This window comes from Cervus elaphus, chromosome 5, assembly GCF_910594005.1.
Source record: "Cervus elaphus chromosome 5, mCerEla1.1, whole genome shotgun sequence".
Lineage (NCBI taxonomy): Eukaryota > Metazoa > Chordata > Mammalia > Artiodactyla > Cervidae > Cervus > Cervus elaphus.
Window position 1 is genome coordinate 114314759 of NC_057819.1, and position 20088 is coordinate 114334846.

At 54.9% G+C, this 20088-nt stretch overlaps 1 protein-coding gene across 3 annotated transcripts in view; it reads right to left on the bottom strand.

Annotated features, from left to right (window-relative positions):
• ACLY (ATP citrate lyase) overlaps nt 1-19669 on the bottom strand; it is a 42767-nt gene extending 23098 nt beyond the window's left edge. The window contains exons 1-14 of one of the 3 annotated variants that reach the window (XM_043904594.1): nt 19514-19669; nt 14900-15081; nt 13543-13665; nt 11635-11697; nt 11010-11200; nt 10468-10547; nt 9364-9494; nt 8484-8602; nt 7554-7690; nt 6813-6874; nt 4648-4765; nt 2499-2653; nt 1941-2031; nt 931-1011 (exon numbers count right to left, since the gene is read on the bottom strand). In XM_043904594.1, coding sequence (XP_043760529.1) covers nt 931-1011; nt 1941-2031; nt 2499-2653; nt 4648-4765; nt 6813-6874; nt 7554-7690; nt 8484-8602; nt 9364-9494; nt 10468-10547; nt 11010-11200; nt 11635-11697; nt 13543-13665; nt 14900-15058 — 1510 coding nt within the window. In that variant the 5' untranslated portion in view covers nt 15059-15081; nt 19514-19669. The remainder of the gene's footprint in view (nt 1-930; nt 1012-1940; nt 2032-2498; nt 2654-4647; nt 4766-6812; nt 6875-7553; nt 7691-8483; nt 8603-9363; nt 9495-10467; nt 10548-11009; nt 11201-11634; nt 11698-13542; nt 13666-14899; nt 15082-19513) is intronic. The other 2 variants (XM_043904595.1, XM_043904596.1) reach the window with 2 other exon arrangements.
• Between the last annotated feature and the right edge of the window lie 419 nt (nt 19670-20088).

A 20088-nucleotide genomic window follows, 5' to 3' on the forward strand; every position in this document is an offset into this window, starting at 1 on the left:
ACAGTAAGACCAAACCCATTTCTCCCTCCACCCCACCCCCACCCCGGCCAAGAGCTCTCTCACTGAGAGTCTATTCAGGGCTCTGCCTCAGGTCTGGTTTTCTACGTAAACAAAGAATGTTGCCAGAGGCTGGGAGGAAGGGCTACTTGACCTCCTCTAGTTACCCCTTTCCTCTTCTTAGCAAGGGGTCACAGGTCATCCTTAAGAGACTACCATTCCCCAGATTTTCCACAGCTGTGAATATCAGAAAGTTAAATGGGAGACCTGACACTTTGCACTGATGCATCTATCCACCTCAGTGAACCTAGTCACATGCGCACGCGAGTGTGAGCACGCACAGATCATGTCCCTGCTAAACAGTGACCTCACACACACACAAAGCCCAGCCTACATGGACTGTGTACCCTTCCGGGTCTCTCTCTCTCCTTCTCCATCCTGTGTTCCACTCAAACCCCAGAGCAATCTGAATTTGTCCCAGGTGCTAGGAACTCTGGGATGCAGTTGGCGGTGGTGAGACTGAGATGGGAATAGAAAATGAAGCCGTCATGGGATGCAGAGAATCAGGTGGTCAACGGCTCCCCTCCTGGCCCGCTGGCTCCGCCACGCCCCCTTCAGTTTCCATGGCTTCCTCCTGGGCTCCACTCCCCTCTCCGAGGCAGTGGGCCTGGCTCCTGCCCCTCCTGCACTGTCCACTCCCTCCCACGTATGAGCTGGCAACAATCCCCAGAGCAAGGAAAGCAGGGGCGTGAAATAAAACAGGGGTGGGAAGGGAGGGGGAGCGAAGACCAGGACTTGGGGGAGGCTACATAGAGGCAGGGACAGAAAAGATACCAGACAACGCTGCAACCCACCAGGGACGGGGAGACAGAAGCACACAGTAAAGACTGTAACCCACTAAAAAAGCCACACGCGGAGCTGGGGGCATCCTACCTTGCAGGGGTCTTGGACTTGGGACTGAATCTGTCAAAGAAAATGACCAAGGCGACTGAGTGACCCGTTGATGGCTGGAGGCTTTGGAGGGAGAGGGTGGGAACAGGGAGGGGTTGGTGGACGAGCCTCACCGGGCTGCCACCCTCACCATCTCTTGTCTGTTCATGACAGACAGGGGCCCAGCCAACAGAAGAGCGAGCCCCGACCAGCAGAGTGGAGGCAAGAAGGGGCAGAGGGCCAGAAGGCGCAGAGAGAGGAAGGAAAGCACCGAGGCTCAGAGGGTGCGTTGGACACCAAAGGCCCAGGCCTGTCCTCCTAATCCTGTTTTGTCCCCGGGAAGCAGGGGACATCAATGAGATGATGAGGCTGAGAGGATGGACCTGACCGTGTGCTGGGGACAAAGCAGACGTTTTAAGGACTTCCAATTCTGAGAGCCTGGAGCCAGTGCCACTATTTCACAAAACACCTCAAGCACACTCTGTCCGTCCCAGGAAGAGACCCAGTGGTAACTGACATGGGCTACCTAGTCCTGGTGGCAAGGGCTGGCTGGCAGGGATCAGGTCTCTGATGAATCAGAGGAGGGAGAGATGAGCGGGCACATCAGACGGGAGGGCAGACAACGTGTGCCCTTGAGGTGCGCTCCCAGGAAGGTGAGACCCAGGATGGTGTGGGCAGGCACAAGAGTCTTCTGCCATCCTGAGCTTTGGGCTCCTGCCATCTGCTCAGGGGGAGGGCCTGAGGGACCTTCCCCCCGACCTGGTACTCCTGTAACTGTCTCCTCCACAGCCCACCAGCCCAGATCACACACCCCATGGGAGGGGGCAGAGAAGACAACTGAGGAGTGGGCTGACCCTGCTCGCAGAGAAGGCTCCGGCCACCACATCTTCGTGTCCCATTCCTATCCCAGGTGCCACGCCCAAAGCAAAGCCCGAACTGCTTCCATCCACCTCTGCCGGCCCAGTGGGGTCTCAGAAAGGAACAGAGGGTTCTAAAACCACGCTGGGAGTTACCTTGAGGCATGGCAGGTTTGGCCTTCTTGGCAGGTGCCACCTCATCAGTCCTGGACTCAGAAAAAGATGCCGTCCTGCTGGGGGCCGGAGTCTGGGGGGATAAGGGGGAGAGAGTAAGGGTCATGGAGAATAGCTGGGAAAAAAGCCAGTGGTCCTTAAGGCCCCAGAGAACTCAGGTAATAAGGACGACGACGCACAGCTCTGTTCTCCACAAGATGCTTTCAAAAGTACTATGCTAATAACCCTCTAAGATAGGAATCAGTAATGTTCCCAAGCTATAGACAAGCAAACTAAGGTTCTTGGTGATAACTGCCGAGGTCCCTCCCTCCGCAGGATTTGAACTCGGGTCTGATTTAAAAATCCCCGATCTTTCCACACCACCACCTTGACTAGGGCAGGAATAAAACCAGCAGAGATACAGAAACTAACCACACACAGCCTTCTCCCTGTACCTCCCCAAGGTCCCCAAAAGGTGGGGACTGGGCCCCGGATGGGATGGGGTATGAGGGGCAACAAAGATGACTGCAGGCTTTGCAGCAGAGGAAGACTGGCACCTACTGAAGTGCTCCCGCTGGCGTTGAGGAGGAAGTTTGCGGTGTGGGCCGCTGTGGGTGGCTGATTGGGGATGGGCCGATGGCCCAGGGCCATGCCCACGATAGCCGTCATGTGAGTCTCGGTGCCGAAGACATGAATGGGGATCCCAGTGGTCTTCCCTGTGAGGAAGGAAAAGCATCCATCACTTGAGTCTCCTAAGAAGTGCCCGTGGCTGCAGGACTCTGCCAAGGCCCCTTCTGAGCCCTGGCCGTGTCTGGCACCTTCTGTACAAGCCCAATTATCCCAGGACAAGTTGGTAGTCATTTTCTTCACCGCCAAACAAATCTCTGTAAAGACTACCTGCCAGCAAGAGCATGAAACGGCTTTATGGACGCCCTCCAATGACCACAGCATCGTGAGAGCCTGCCCTCCTCCTTCTCTGCCCCTGTCGCCTGTGGCCATCGCCCCACCGACCCCAGGCCTGGCCTCTGTTCTTGAACACCTGGGGCCCTCTCCTCTCCCCAGGGCTCTGCCCTGCTCCTTCCTCCACATGGAGCTGTCCCCTGGCTGTCACCCAGCTCAGCTCAAGTGTCACCTTCTGAGAGAGGCCCTCCCTGATCTGACAGCCGCTCCCTTCCACGCCGCCCTGCCTGGAGATCCCCGGCAGACAGCATCTTGTTCCAGCCACTGTTTACTTGTCTTAATGTCCCCGGAGTTTAAGGCCCCAGGGGTGACTGGGTGACATTCACTGAGCTGTGAGCCCACAGCATGTCTTCAGTTTTAGGTGAGAACTAGGACTTGATACCACTTCAAGTGATCCAGGTGGGTGTAATGTTTGCCATGGATCCCAGATTTGAGAAAATGGGAAGGTGGAAAGGTCTGGTCTCTCAGTCAGAGGGCCCGCTCACTGAGCAGGAGTGTCTTACATCCACCTCCCCTCTGTCTTGTCACTTGCCCCCCAACCCCCGCCTTATCTCCCTCCCCCCCCACCCCTCACCCCTACCCCCACCCCACCCTCCACCCCTACCCCCACCCCACCCCTCACCCTTACCCCCACCATACCCCCTCACCCCTACCCCCACCCCCCACCCCTCACAGAACTGCTCTTGGCACCAGGGCTGTGCTTCCCTCAAGACCAAAGCCCGCTGGTTCGATCAGGTCAGCTCAGAGAGACCTAATCTTAGTCCTCGCTGATGAGATGTGGTACCCCTGAGTCTGAGGTCTCTGGAGCCTGCAGGAGGCGCCCAAAATGGAGAAGGAAGAAAGGAAACCCAAATGGACCCACACCCTCACTTCCCTCAGCTCAGCGAGGGGGAACTCCTTCCTGTTCTACCAGCTATTAGATCCCTACCTCCATCCAGGCCTGGACGCTAACCCGTCTCCCTCCCCTCGCCCCTCAGTCTGGGCCACCGCTCTGTCCTGGAGCTGCCACAGCCTCCTGGGAGGGCTCCTTGCTTCAAGCTGGCTGCCCTGGCGGCCTTATCTCCACCTGGCAGCCTAAATAGCCCTCAGCCCTAAGTCAAATGGTGTCGCGCCTCTGCTCAAGTCTTCCAGCAGCTGCCAGGGTCACGCCCAAGCGCCCACGGGACCTGTACTAGCCCCACATGGCTTCTCCCTTGGCCTCTCTGCCTCCAACCTCCGCCCCAGACCCCTCAGTTGGCCCCACCTCAAGGCCTCGGGACCTGCCCTTTCATTTGCAGACACCCACCACCAACTGCTCCATCTTCTCCTCAGATTTCTGCTCAAATGCCACCTTTCTGGCCAAGTGCTCTCTGACTGCCTCATTTAAAACTGCCCTGTCCCCTCCCAGAGGCCACCCCTTCCCCAGCTGGTCCTGCCTCATGCCTCCTGAAGCTGCAGCCACTGTCCTCCATGACACAAGGGCCTGCTGCCTGTCAGCTGTCGTCTGTGGCCGTGACCTCAGGGGTCAGCACAGGGCCAGGCGTGCTCAATGAACAGCTGAATAAACTGCTTTCCTGCCCATTCTGAATTTAGGTTTTGGTCAGGTGCTGTATGTCAGAGGGCACAGAAATGCAGAAGCCAGCTGTCGCTCCGGGGAGTGAGGTGGGTGGTGGGAGGAGCATGGAGACATTAGAAGACTGACTTGCTCAGGAAATCCTGAGGAGGCAAGACACGCGGGGTGGGAGGAACAGAAAACATTCCCCCATCTTACCGACTTCTCCCATGACCCGCAAGCCCTCCTGATAGTTGGGGCCACCTCTTCGGACAAAGATCGTGACCTCGTGCTCCTTCAGGGGACCCTGGTAATCTCGAATTGCTCTCACGATGCCCTAGAAGGACCAAGGGACAACACTCAAGTGATTAGAAAGAAGGCAGCAAGAAAGTAAGCACTTACAACCATGGGAAACAAAGTCCCAGGGCTGCTGGGACTTTCCTGGTGGTCCAGTTGTTAGGACTCAGCGCTTTCACTGCCAGGGCCCCAGGTTCAGTCCCCAGTCAGGGAACTGAGACTCCATTAGCTGTGCTATGCAACCCAAAACAAAACAAAAAAACCCAGGGCTGCTTCTCATGGATCACAGAAAGACCCCGGCAGTTAAGAATTCTGTGAATAGACTGGACTATCCCCAAGCAACCCAAAGGCCCAGGACTGGTGACCACTGGTGATGGTGCTGAGGTGAGAACAGGGGGTACCCAGGGCTGACACCCCTCAGTGCATGGGCCACTGGGCCTCCAATGCTGCTGTTGATCAGTCACTAAGTCGTGTCCGACTCTTTGTGATCCCGGGAGCTGCAGCACACCAAGCTTCCCTGTCCTTCACTATCTCCAGGAATTTGCTCAAACTCATGTCCACTGAGTCAGTGATACTATTACCATCTCATCCTCTACCTCCCTCTTCTCCTCCTGCCCTCAATCTTTCCCAGCATGAGGGTCTTTTCCAGTGAGTCGGCTCTTTGCATCAGGTGACCAGAGTATTGGTTCTCAGATGCCAGTGGGGCTTTGCTGGTCTCTCACCCCATCTACAGCTGTTGTTTTCTTACTGTAATTTTGGGGGAAGGTCTATACCAAGATCCTATGCAAGAGCTGTCGGGGTTATCAGGACAAAGTCTATTTCACTGTCAAAGTTCTACAAAAGCTTCTCCAAGTGACTTGGGAACAGCTGTTGCAATGGGCGTAACTTTCAAAACGTGGGCACATGCACAGGTGTGGACCAGTTTTGTCTGGGCAGATGGAGGGCGAGTTTATGGAGTCTAAATTCCATCATTCATGGCATTTCATGGGAAGCTCTATACACAGTGCCTGCTCCAGACATAACTGCCCTTATCACTGGTGCTGCCTTTATGACAGGCCTGCTTGGAAGTTAAAGCAAAGCTGTTGAGATCCACCTGTGTTACATTTATTTGTTGAATCAGGTCCAATTAGGGACCTGTTTTAGGTAAGACTAACAAGGCCTTGTCCTCTATTCCTTGAGAGCTCAGACTTGCAAGACTAACATTTATTTAAGCATTCTTCTTTTTTTAAAATAACATATACTTCTGATTTTTTTTTTTTTTTTTTTTTTTTGCTTTGCCAGGCCTTAGTTGAGGCACATGGGGTCATTGATCCTCATTATTGCAGCATGGGGGGATCTAGTTCCCCGACCAGGGATCGATCCCGGGCTCCTTGCTTTGGGAGCACATAGTCGTAAGCCACTGGACTGCCAGGGAAGTCTCAATCTGTGTATTATTCTCCAAGCTTGTATGGAACTACCAGATGGCGGACATTCTTCTGAACAGCTGCCCTAAGCACCTGACAGTATGGGATATAAGTGGCCTCCTGAGACAGCCACCTTGAAGGGGAGGAGTCTGGAGACATGTGAGCTCTCATTCTTCTTACTGGTAGTCACACTCTTTAAACTGGTGCCCACGGCCCTGACCTACGGACAGAGACCCAGGATGACTGGCCTCTGACTGGATAAGCAGAAGGCCTGCAGCCCAGGGCATCAAACACTTCCTCATGCCAACCTTTTGGGGAAGGGGCAGATGACTGGGAGACAAAACACCAGGAGGTGCAGAGAACCCAGTCCTACCACAGAACACTGGAAATGGGGTCAATCAAGCCAGTTCTTTAAGAATTGGTCCTGAAAGAGGAAAGGCAGAAATTCACCTTCTCCCCATATTGCAGGTGGGAGAATTACGGCTCAGAGAGGGTCAGCTGCTTGTCCAGAGAGACACACAGCTTCAGAAAATCCATCCCAGGGTCTTCTGCATCCCTAGGTCAAGACCGCCCCCATCCTGGCCTGGGTAACTCATGGGGACCTGCTTCTGTCCCAAATCTTCTTACAGAAACTTCCCTTCCCTGCTTCCCCGCAACCCACCACGTTCCCCTGCAGCTGGTTACCTTGAATGTGGCAGCCACGTTGGTGAAGTTTGCAATGCTGCCTCCGATGATGAGGATCTTGCCTGGATTTGGAACAAGAGAGAAGTCAAAAAAGGGTTAGAAAGGTAGACTTGGGCGTCGTATCAGAAATCCAACTGAGGTCCCCCAATTGTTAGGAGATACCAGTGCAGAGGTGGGGAGCAAGCTGGTCTCTCCTGATATAGTTTTATCAGCTCAACCCTACCTTACCTACGTCTCCGAGCAGGTGGTTAATCCAAACCTGCAGAATCTCTGCAACATTCCTAGCTGGCATCGAGAAAGCCAGCATGGTTTCTGGACACCCCTGGTGGGACTCTCTGTCTGGCTCATGGGAAGGGGAAATGGTATCTGTAGTCCCAAAACACAGCACAGGTGGTAAGGGGAAGCTGGGAACCACACAGCCTGAATAATAAAGGTGTAAGCAGGCCACGAAGAACTGAATTTATAGCAGTCAGCAAAAGCATGCCGCTGCCACACCTCCGCTGCAGCCTCCCTTGCACCTGCTCACAGGACTTCGTGTATCCACCCCTTCCTCACCTGGAGCCCCCAGAATGACAGGTGCTGTCACTGCCTGCCACAAAGTCAGGGCAACCTCGGTCCGGAAGTTAAATGATGAGCCCCAGGTTGCAAAGGACCAGGACAACCTCGTGCCTCCCAGCCCAGCCAAAGCTCTTCCCACCCCAGGACACTAGGCCGGGCCAAGGAACAGCTCGTGTGTCTCACCATCTGGGTGCTTCTCGCGGGTCATAAGGGAGAGGATCGTCTTGGCATAGTCATAGGTCTGCTGCTCACTGGGGGCGCCGGAGTACTCCCCGTAGTTCGCCAGCTCGTTGACACCTCCCAGGTCGCAGATGGTGTCACTGCCAGGGAGATAGGGAAGTCAGAGCTGGCAAAAGGCAGCAGCCTGGTGCCTGCGGGGGGCCACACAGACACCCCTGAAGCCTTGAGACCAGGCCGCCTCTGGAAGCAAACTCTCAGCCCTCAGACCCTCAAGCCCCTCACCAGTCATACTTGAAGGTTAACTGTGCTGCGTCAGACCCTCCTAGGGGAGCACCCTGCCAGCCCTACACGACATTCTACGAAGTATGAAAATATAACTATTGCTGTTGTTTAGGCACTAAGTTATGTCCGACTCTTTGCGACCTCATGGACTGTAACCTGCCAGGCTCCTCTGTCCATAGGATTTTCCAGCCAATACTGGAGTGGGTATCCGTTCCCTTCTCCAGGGGATTTTTCCTGACCCAGGGAGCAAACCCAAGTCTCCTGCATTGCAGGCAGATTCTTTGCCGCTGAGCCACCAGGGAAGCCTGTGACTACTGATACAGGTGCTAAAACACCTGGAAGGAGAAACACCGCGGTGACACACTGGGGCGTGGGCTGGGGACACGACCTGGTTCACTTCCCTGATCTGTAGCACCTTCGTATGGAGCACCTTATTACTAACGGCAAGAATTAAAACTGAAAATTTAATTCTGAAGCAAAGAAGATGGTTTTGGAGACATTATGGGTAGGCCTTTCTGGGATGTCCTGAGGGTTCCTGCTCTGCAACCAGAGAGGGGGATCAAGCTCTATGGTGAGGGGCTTGATTCAGGCCACACGTGGGAAGCCTGTGGGGGACCCGACCATCAGCCCCTCAGCAGCCCCTTCGGTCACCTGTACACGACAGAGGCACCCCCTCCGGCCACCATGGTCCAGATTCTCCCCTTGGGATTCAGCAAAGTCAGCTTCAAGCTTGCCCCACTTTTGGCATCCAGATCTGCGATGTAGGCTTCCTGGGGACCGGAGAGCAACAGGTGGGCCCTGGGGGCACCCCCTTCACCAGGCTGCAAGACCCCAGGGCCCCTCCCTTTCCCTTGGAGCAGTAGGAAAAGGGCCTTCATTGTCCTCACAGGGTCAGGGAGAAGGGTTTGTGTGGGGCCTCATGGGCCTGGGACAAAATGGGATGCTGTCTATAAGCACCAAAACCACTGCCTGGAAACAAACTTCCCAACTCCTTTCTCTCTGATTTCAAGTCCCACTAAGTCACTTGCTTCTACCCTGGCCCCACTCCCAGCATCTCCCTGCCTAACTCATTACATGCCACCCTCCCCCAGCCGGCCAGGCCCCATCCGTCCCCCCAGCCCAGACTCTTCCCCTGGCCTAGGTTCTGTCACACGTGCCTGATCCTGCTGTGAGGATCTCTCCGAGGATGGGGTGGGAAGCAGCAATTAAAATTCTCAGCAAGTGGCCAAGACAACTATCTTCCTGACAGGATCAGGGGGAGCCACTCGGAATTACTGAGAAACAACAAATCAAGTTATGAGCCCAGGGAGGTTGATTGAGAGAGGAGTCTAAAAGGATTTCTGGCCAGGATTCAGAGGCTTGGCTCTCTCCTACCCCCACCTCCTTTGGGGTTTTAAGAAAATTAAATGGCTCGACCTTCCTTTCCTGCCAAATATATAGCTCACAAGGGGGTGGGGGGAATGCTCATCTGAGATTAGTCACCCCGCCCGGGCCCCCCTCACTCTCAGTCTCCTCCCCACAGCAGCCTTACCTCTGGGTAAGCCTCCCGCCCAAAGGGGGGCGGGAACTCTATGTCACCCCACTTCACTTTGCAGATGTAGTCGGCAGTGGCATCCACCTTGGCAGCCAAGTCAAGGACGTAGACGCCATCTTTGGTCACAACTTTAAGAAAAGCAGAGGCGATCGGACATGGGTACTAGCAGAGGTGACCGTCCACCTCTAACCCCCTCCTGGCTTTCCCACACACCACTCCCATGGGGGCCCACCCAGGCCTCACGACTCTCCAGCTCAACAAGAAACCAGATTGGTTCTTATGGAGACACAGCTTTTCGCTCATTCAAGGAAAAACAAATTCTACAAGACCACCCCCACTCCCTGATCTGTAGGTACTAGGGCAGAAACCTCTGCTTTAATTGTCATGGCAATTTTTAAGCATTAGCCATTCACCCATCCACAACTCTGCTATTTAAAAACAAAAAGTGTTTCAAGCACAATGTCTAAGGCCCCTGGGTGGGCACCCCAGGGTCCCTTAGGGTCCAGCGAGAAGTGGGAAGAGGGGGAGCTGTGGGTGCACCGGGCCCCCCACCAGCAGGATGCATTGACCACCGCCTCGCTGGAGTCCACTTCCCTTTACCCAGGGCCATTGCGCTAATTTAGTTAGCACAGAGCCATCTGGTCCATGAGAGGGGCTACATCCCCCAGATGGAATCTGAATCAGGAGTCTGACCTCAGAAGCCCTGGCCAGAGCCAGCCCACCCCACCTGCCTCTTGCACAACCCGAGAGCCTTCGCCAAGGTCTTTCCAGCTGTGGGGGTCAATGATTGACTAACTCCTGGAGTGGGTGGAGGGGAGGGAGGCCTCTGAGACACCAAGAGGAAGGGAGGGTCTGACTGATCAGGTAGACGCAGGGGCAGCCCAGCTCACGGAAGAACAGCCTGATCCACTGGCAGGAAGAGCCACCGAGCAGAATCAGACCATAACCAGGACTTCCCCATCACAGAAGAAACTGGAGTTGGTGAAACAGAAGGATGATCACAGCCTCCTGAGAGCCTGGGGAATCCCTCTGCCCCCACACACCTGTCTGCTCTGCCCTCTGCAAGCGGTTGTGTGGGCCCACCCCAGCAGAGATAGTTACCAAGGGGGTTGATCTCGAGGTAGGTGAAGTACAGATCCTCATAGAAATTGAAGAGGCCGGAGATAAAGCTGGCCAGAATTCTAGAGGGGGAGACAGAGAGGGACCATCAGTCCACGAGGGAGTGGGCTCAGCAGCCATCTCTCACTGCTATTGACAGCTCCACTCCCCAGCACCCACTCTGCTGACCCCTCCCTCTCCTCTCCAAACCCTGCTCTCCAGATGTCACTCTTCAGCCACTGAGGCGGAAAGAGGCTGTCAGGCACGGAGCAGGAGGGGGGCCCACGCCAGACAGACAGGGGCAAGGAGGTGAGGAATGCTGACGGACATTTCAGTCTGAGCCAGCCTCGCCACTGCCCCCGCCTCCCTCCCGGGGACCGGGAAGGACTGTGACTGCTGGCTGCTCCCCATCTTCCAGCCAAAGGCTGGGGTTGGGTAGCCAGTGCCCAGACAGGGAAGACCACTCCGCTTGCCCGCCTGTACCCAGAGCTGTCAGCCTTCCCCGTTCCTACACCACCACCACCCTGCCGTCCCTCTCACTCAACTCTTTCTTGTCTTCGGGGGCGTGGACAAGCAGGTGTTTCTTGATGTCCTCGGGATTCAGCTTCTCATCCACGCCGACGAGTAGTTTCTGGGCTTTGGCATCCACGTCGCCCACGTCCACCCCACCCTCGTGGTGGAACAGGACATAATCCCCTTCCCGGGTAGCATAGATGCAGACGTAGAACTCCTCATCCTTACGCGGGAAGAGGGCACCATATGGGTGAGGGGCCCAGCCCCAGTAGTATCATTTCTAAAACCCCACAGACACCTCCCCCCGGGTGAGACCTCAAGGACAAAGAGGCCACTGCCTTGCTGGCTGACAGTCCAGACTGGGCCAATGTGACCTGCTCTGGGGCAAAGGTCCTCCCTTCAAGTCCTTCTCACTCCAGCACTGGGAAGTCCCCTCTGTTACCAGCGCTGGTTCCTTTCTGCTGCAAACTAAGCCCTTCCTCTCATCTCTGAACTCCCCACTCTGCAGCACCCTCAGACCCTAAAACCGCAGCTTCAGAGACTCTGGTTGCTCTGACTTTTCTCCAGCAGCTTGATTTCTCCTTTCATCAATTGAGGATCAACAGGCACAATGCTCCCAGAGGGCGAAGACCCAGCTGGGAGCCACCTCACACATACCTGAGTGTGGGGGACAAAGGGCTCGATCAGGAAGTTCTTGAGGAAGCCTGTGGCCTTGCCAACCTATGGAGATTGAAGGAGATACAGCTCAGGCAGATGGCACACCTTACTCGCGGGGCAAAAGGAGGGATGACCCTCTGTCCTTCCACCTCACCCGTCCATCAGAGGTGGGGCCCCAGCACTACTGCCACAACACCTGCCAGAAAGAGATCTTTCCAGAAACTAGGGCAATGGGGTCACAGACCCTTACACTAAAGAAGTCTTCATGAGACCCCCTCTTCCACCCCCTGCCCGTGTGCCAGCCACACTTTGACACTTCTAAAATGTCTCGCACCTTCTGTTCCACCTCCTCTGGAGGGTGACAAATGAGCTGGAATGTGGTCCCGCCCCCCAAAAGCATCGATCCGGAGCCTCTCCCCCTCTACTGTCCCACAGATCACGTGCTCGGACAAATCAAGGTTATCGATCCCAGAGCTCAGGCAGGGAGACCCAGCCTCAGGCGCAAGGAATGGCTGGGGACGGGAGAGAGAATGGAGCTTGACAGGGAAAACTTTTCCTCACAGACTTTCCCTGTTGACGACAACAAGCCTGCAGAGCTAATCAGTTTGAGTGGGTCCCTGGCGGCAGCCGAGGCGAGACAGTCCTCACCCTCCCTCCCTGCATGTCCCGAAGCCCCCGCCCGCCCATGCGTGCGTCATTGCTGAGTCAGGGACCAGTGATCCATCAGAGGTAATGAGCCGCTGCTGCCCGGGCCAACACTGCTGCCAACTCAGATGTCCCCAGTGTCTCCCCCGACCCCCTGACAAAGCCAGCTAAGAAGGAAGCATGAAGACCTCCCTGGGGGCACTGCTCAGCACCCCCCAACCCTGCTGTACTCTCCCCAAAGGCCTGGGGGCGTGAAGGTCAAGATCCCTCCACCCCCAAGCCCATGTATAACTTCAGGGATCCCTCTTTACCCAGGAAAGCCAGAAATGGGAAATTAACAAGAAGAGTTGATTTGAGGAAGCCCGGGTAAAAAGGAAGATGGCTCCATCACCACCTTCATCCTACTCTGGGGAGATCAAGTTAGAGAATAGCTCAACCCTGATCCACAGTCACCCCAGATGGGACAAAGCCAGGTGTGGACAGCACATCCTCCCTGGCTTAAGCCAAGCCTTGGTCCACTCCCTCCCTTCAGTTCTCCAGCTCCCTTGGGGAGAAGAAAAAGAAATGCAGTTTTATTTCTGGGCATCACTTAGCCTTCCTAAGCCATATTTCCCTTCAACTCTCTTACCTACAGAGTTGAAATTAATCAACAAGCTGGGAGAAGGCAAGAACTGAATTGATTCTTCAGTATTAATTGTCTCCTCCTCGGTTCTTGGCCCAAGAATGTTTCTGCCTAAACGATTCTGCATCTCCCTTCAAGTTTGTTTTTTTTTTAAATCGTTCCCTCTTATGTATGCAGGTCATGGTGAGCTACCCTACCCTTTCTGGTAATTGAAAAGAAAGGAGCTCCCAAAGTAGGTCTCAGAGTCCCATTTCCATGACTGTTGTTAAAGGAACAGACTATTTTGTCCTGGCTCGGGTTCCTTAGGCTTAGCTGCCCTGCAGCATTTGGGATCTTACTTCCCTGACCAGGGATCGAACCTTCATCCCCTGCACTGAAAGGCAGATTCTTAACCACTGGACCACAGAAGTCCCTGTATTACTTCTACTGGTACAGCACATCTCACCATTCCCTGTAAGGGGAGCTCAGAATGAGCATCCAACTGGCCCTACTACATAAGTCAGCTCTGCAGGACTCCTGCCCTCCCCAGGTTGCAATCGGACCAGTCGTGGGGGTGATCCATAGGGTTGCAGATCTGGAAGCAACCACGTTTGCTTCTATTACTACAGCACATCCACCCCCAACCCTACACCCAGACTCACTGTAGCCTCCTGTCCCAGGCGTGGCTTCAGCCAGGACTTGACTCCATCCAGAGTGAGGTTGACCCCAACTAGGCCCAGCTTTCCACGCCGTTTGATCAGCTGGTCTGGCTTGACCACCAAGCTCTGGAACAAGAGAGTTGGTTGATTTGTTCTGTGTTTTAGCTGAGCCATGTGGCTTGTGGGATCTAGTTCTCCGACCAGGAATTGAACCCAGGCCCTTGGCATTGAGAGCCTGGAGTCCAAACCCCTGGAACACCAGGGAATTTCCAAGAGGGGTTTGTATTTAGAGCAAAGGAGAGGGGAGAGTTAAGAGGTAGTAGTCTAGGGCCCCAAAGCACAGGATAGCCTGGGTGGCTTCCAATTCACCCCACTCCCAAAGTAAATTCCACCCATCTTCAAGGTCAGCTCCCAGAAGCTTCTTCACCTATCCCAGCCAACATCTTTGACAACCGGGAATCCAGAGCTGTCCTGGCTCAGGATAGAGTCTGGCACAGAGTAGGTGCTCACTGAATACCTACTAAATGAGTAAAGAATTCCCTACCTTCCCTATGTGATATCTTAGCTTCATTCAACAGCTCAGAATATGGACTGGCACCCATGTTCCAAAAAGAAAGAATAGAAAGAGAGAGCCCTGGGGTGACAAAGCACCGTAGAAGACATCTGGTCAACCCTATCCCTGTGCTTGAACCCCATCTACAAGATCTACAAGCAGCCCCTAGCCACTGCTCACACACCTCCAGTACCAGGAAGTTCACCAACTCCCTTTGTGGTTTGGGGTTTGGGCTGCCTCATAGCGGAAGGAAAATTGCATCCCTGAACACCCTCCCACTCACCCCCCTCACTGGTCCTAGTCCTCTGCGACCTGCCAGAGATGTCTAAATGGATCTACAGAGAGGATTCTATCAGCCATTCTACACAAAGTACAGCATCACACTTCCTCATGGCCCTGACATTTTCCTGATGGAGCAGGTGGTTTTTACTGAGCATTTACCAAAGGCCAGGCAGCAGACCAGAGACTTTCCAGGCATTATTATTAGTCCTTAAATTCACAGGGTGAGTGGTATGCCCATTTGACAGATGGGGAATCTAAAACTCAAAAGAGGTGAAATGGCCTGCCCCAGGCCACATGGTTGAGAACCAGAGAGCCGCCAGCCGGACTCCAGTTTGTCCAGTTCCAGTCCAGGCTCTGTACACAGTGCCGGGGGACCTCAGCATGCGGCACACAGGGCTGAACACGAAACACGCTCAGCCCCCTGCACCCTGCGCACCCAGGCAGGCCATCTGCCATCACATGTTCTGAGGGAACATCTGGGCCTGGAGAAGGGGCCTGGTGGGGGGCAGAGGGGGGAGGGCTCACCTGGCTGAGCAGCCACGGGTGGTCCTGCAACAGGTGGGCCCAGTCTGTGTCAGCGGTGACCCGGGCGTACTTGAAGCGGTTCTGGATGGCCGAGGTGGTGCAGATGTACTTGTAGAGGAGTTCTTTGCCTGTCTGCTCGGAAATCGCCTTGGCCGACATGGCTACAGAAGGCCCTGCGCTACCTGTTGGGGAGAGAGGAGCTGGTCAGAGGGGGTGGGGAAATGGAGGCGCTATCTTCTCCAGCAGGACAGACCCCGACCCAGCTGCCCCCAGACCATAAAACCTGATCTCAGCACTTCTCCAAAGGGAGAAGAGGGCTGCCCCAGAAGGAAGGATGGAAGGGAGATCTCAAACAGCAATGACCACAGAGAGTGTGGACTGGGAAATGATGGGTGAGGACAGAGGGTGGAGAAAAACAAAGGTGGCATTTACCTCCCCGGGGACGCATGGCCTCTACTCTCTAGGCAAACTAGCTCACCCAAGAGCACATTCACGCACATTCACCCTGGGACAAAGAAAGCTGGATGGCAAGACCATGAATAGGAGGGATGTGACCCAAATCTGAGTGCCTGTCCCACCCGAGATGGGCACACAGACCCTGAAATGCACCCTCCAGTTCTATGACCTGCGGGGAACACAGTTAAATAGTGTAAAACTAGCCCTACTCCTCCCCCATGTCTGGTCTCCAACACACTCAGACTCACTCATTTCACACACTCACACACATCACCAGCCCAAAGGCTGGGTAAGCAAGTCTATTTAGCCTCACACAGGACCAAGGCCCCCAGGAGTGAAGAGGAAGAGTTATGTCAAAGCCCATTTCCCCCAGGACACCAGACTCCCACCCAAGTTCAGAGCTGACACAGGGCGGGGGAACTGTGACCTTCAGTGCATCCCACCCACCCCGCTGAGTCATCCAGCTACTCATTTAGAGCAAAACAGAGTCCTCTCTGGAAACCACCCATACCAGTCACTTCTAACTGAGCCAGAACTGGTGGCTCTCAGAAGAGAGGCAAAAGCCATCCTGGGAGATGAGCCCTGGGAGATGCATGGAGATTGAGAGTCCTCTGTCTTAATTTTATTTTTGTCCACACCACGTGGCACGCGGGACTTTAGTTCCCCAACCAGAGATCAAACCCATGCCCTCCACAGTGGAAGCACAGATTCTTAACCACTGGACCACCAGGGAAGTTCCCACAGCCCTATTTCTTAGATAAGGAATAAAAGCTCAGAGGGGTTAAGACAACTTGCCCAAGAAGCCTAATTAATATGCAGGGGTCCCAAGGCTGGAACTCAAACCCTCTCACTCCTGGTTCCCAGAAAATCCCACAGTCAGCCCGAGAGAAAAGACCACTTGTCCAGGAGCCAGGCCATTTCCCCCGTTCACCTCACAGAAGGGTCTATGATGACAACTTTACCTTCCCTCCCTGTCACTTTGTCCTGACACACCCCTTCTCCCCTGAGGTAGTGCCTGGAGCAACTTGGGAAGAGAAAGGGTGGGGTGACAGGAAGGGAAAGTCATTCATGTCAAAAGCTTGTCCAGATCAGGAAAAGTCACTCCTGTCTCTCCAACAAAGATCCAGAATTGAGGTTGTTGAATTTACTGGGAGAGAAAAGCCAAGAGTAAATAAAGGAGGGTGGAGCTGAAGGGCTGGCTGCTTTACATACTCAGGAAGGTTGGTCTCTCTCCATTCCCAGCTCAGGGAAGGCCCGAGTTTCCAGGGCCACTCTGCACCTCCTTTCCAATTCTCCAGGCTGGGCTTCAGGTTCTAATCCTGGCTTGGCTGGCTGGCTGAGCCTCCCAGCTATCCTCCAGCAAGGCACAAAGAGTACATTCAGTCTGGTGTCTGGCCCAAAGGCAGGTAGCTGGGAAGTGGCTCATAGGAAATGTTCCCTTTTCTTGCCTTCCCCTGGGATGACTTCCGGCTCCTTCTCAACATGAGTTTCCAAAGGAGACGCCTCAACCAGTCCCACTGCCCCATACCCCTCCACCCCCCATCCACTCCAGCTCCATTTCCCAACCTTCTTTACTCAGACCAGAAAAACTGGTCCTGAAATCAGACAGGTACCTGTGCCCCTACCCGCTCCCAAACAGAGTCCAACCCAGGGCAGATCAAGCAGATAAAGGAGAGGGCAGCTGCTGACCACCCTTAGTGGTTAGGACACATCAGTCACAGGCTGATCACAAATTCCAAGAAAAAGGAAGCCCCCCTCCACCTCCCCAACCCCAGCTAAGCCTCTCCAGCAGAGAGACACTCCCAGAACAAGCACCACCCCCCCATACAAAGACCCAACTTTGGAAAGAATCTGGATGAGAAAAGGGACCTTTGGCAGCTGGAAAAAAAAATATCACAGTTTCCTTGAGCCTTAGTTCAGATCTCAGATCCAACAACTCATCTCTGTCTGGTGCTCAGGAGAGGGATGGGAGAGCAGACAACAGGGGAATGGCACAGGATAGAAAAGCTTTGCCAGCTCACCAAAACAGACTGGCCACTAGAGCACTTTAGCATAGATGGGGCAGGCCCTCTCAAGGCCAAGACAGAGAATTTATAGGATAGAGTAAAAAGACAGGGAAAGAATCTGGCCTCTGCATATTTACCAAGATAGGGTAAGAAGGCTCACAAAGCCAGGGAGTGGAGTGGGTGAAGATAAATCACAAGTTTAATCATTCGGGGGAATCCCTTGAGGGTAGTGGATCTTAACCTATTTGAGGTCTCAGACTCTTTCAATCACCAGAAGAAAAACCCAGAAAAATGTACCACATACCTGATTTTGCTTATCCCTTCAAGACCATGACCTGTGACCATGATCTGACAGCCAAGAACACTGGTTCAAGTGACAAAAGGACTTAAAGTGTAAACCAGTCTGGGCTGGGAACACAACACACACCCCCCACTACGGAGTCTTGGGCCGCCTCCCCAGTAACTGAATAACTGAATGTGCTGTCAGACTGGTCAGAGATGGTTTCAGGGCAGAGCTAAGATCCTAGGGGTCCACTTTGGGGTCCCAGGAACTGTTACCTAGGTAAATTTGGGGAAAATCATGCCAGGGGACCTAAACACACATGTTCTCTCAATCGAAAGGAGGGCCCTTCTGAGCTGAATGGGGTCTTTTCTGCAGACAGGATAAGTGACCCAGAATTGAGTTCATCCACAGCTGCCATGGAGCGCAGAAGTAGCCCACAGGGAAGGCTGAAAGAAAGGAGCCTGTTCCCCAGGACTGTACCCCTGGGACACAGCCAGAGGAGAGGAACCATTGGGGATGCTATGTAGGGTCTCTGTGAGAAGGACAAAGAGCACTTATTTTAAGGTTAGTATCCACAGGAGTGGTTTTTTTTTTTTTTTTTTTGGAAAGGCCAGGCAATCCCTGGAGTAAAGAGAGGGACAGAATTCTGAGGGTCCCCTACTGCAGCAAACATAGTGGAGAATGGGGGTGGAGACACCTACCACCCAGCTGAGCTCAAAAGCTGTTCCCATTACCATCTTCCAAGCTATTTAAGAAGCTCTTTAAATATTAAAAAAAAGAAAAAAGAAAAAGAAGCAGCAGCTCTTTAAGAGGTGAAAACACCCCTCTGGGCAGCTGGGTCTACCAGCTGTCCTTCACCCAACATTTCAGAATTTCAGAAATCTAATGATCTGAGCTGGCTGAAACACAGTGCAAAGTTAAAGGGTGGAGAGAGGAGTGGGCTGGTTGACCAACTGTGCTATGCACTGATTCCCCCCGCAAAATCCTCTTCCCAGGCAGACTCCGGAGGACCACCTAATGGCAGAACTCCTTGGTATCCGCCAAGGTTGGGGAGGGCAGTAGGCGCTGGGACTGGCCCTCTGCCAAGCCCGACAGGAGGGTGGCGGCAGCATCCTCCAGCCCCTGGAGGACCTTGTCTCGGCCAAGCTCGGCATCACCGCCAAGGGTGGGGAGAGAGACGGGCACCCCGGCCATCTGTCGCTTAGCGGCTGGGCCTGACGGCACCCCCAGAGCGAGGAGGGTCCTCCCTGCGCCGCCCATCCAAGGATAGGTCCTCGTGGCGAGGCCTGGGGCGGCCCTGCCAAGTGTGGTCCTCGGCGGCTGCGCGCCCTGCTCACTCCCTCCACTTTGGCGCGGGGCTCAATCGACTCTCCACAGAACTAAAAGGAAGGGCCTGAACCGACTGGTGAGGAGTAGGAGTGGGGAGATTAGCCACCGCTCTACCTCCTTTGCCCGGCATCCGATGGCGGGGGTGGGGGGACCAAGATGGGGGCAAGAAAGAGGTGGCCACAGAAAGCCCGATGAGGCTCGGCGACTAGTCCTGGGGAGGGGATGAGGGGAGCCAGTTAGGGGCGATGTAATACGGCGGCGGGAAGGCAGGCAACAACGGCGGCCAGCCTTGTGCAAACTCCGGGAACTAGAATGTGGAGGAGTTGGGGCGGGGGAGGGGAGGGCGACACGAGGCCACCGGCCGGGATCCCAGCGAAGGCTAACCTAAAACTAAGACCCCCAAAACTCCAAGCAGGTGCAGGGAGCGCTCGTGAGCCCCAAGCCGGCTTCGAGGGAGGCGGTTCCGGGTTGGGGGAGGGAAGCAGGAAGCTCCTTGACCAAGTGGGGTCCATCTCACGAAAACAGCCGTCCGCCACTCACCTCTCCGAGAAAGTCAATGCGCGGCGTTCAGTCTACAGGCCAAAGTCACCACCCACTGCTAGGAGCGCTCCAGCCTCCCGCAGCCGCCGGGGACCTGGCTTTTGTCCGGGCGCTGGCGGGCTTCTCCCCGCCCCCATCGGCTCACAGCGCGAGCCGCCGGGCCATTGGCCACACGCATTCCCTAGCCTGAGCGCCAGAGCTCCTCCCAATTCGCTGCCTGATATAGCCCCGCCCCCGAGGCCAGGCCCCAGGGTTTGCTGGGACTTGTAGTCCCGCTGGTGCATCTGTCCCGGACGGGTGGCGGGCACCGCCTCTCCGGAGCCTGCCGAGCCAGGGAGGGGTCGGGGGCGGGGCCTCCGGTGGGGAGATGGGCCGGGCTACGCTGGGAGGGGAACATACGAGGCTGGGGGCCATGGCCTGATCGCTTAGGAGGTGGGCCTAGAGCCGCTGCGATGGGGTGTTGGGGAGGGGGGGCTGGGGTGTTGGCCGAACGGGCTGTATCGCCGCCTTGGGGACCCAGAGTTTCCTTCCTATCTCGCTTTGGGAGAAACTGACGTCCGTATCCTGGCAGCTTG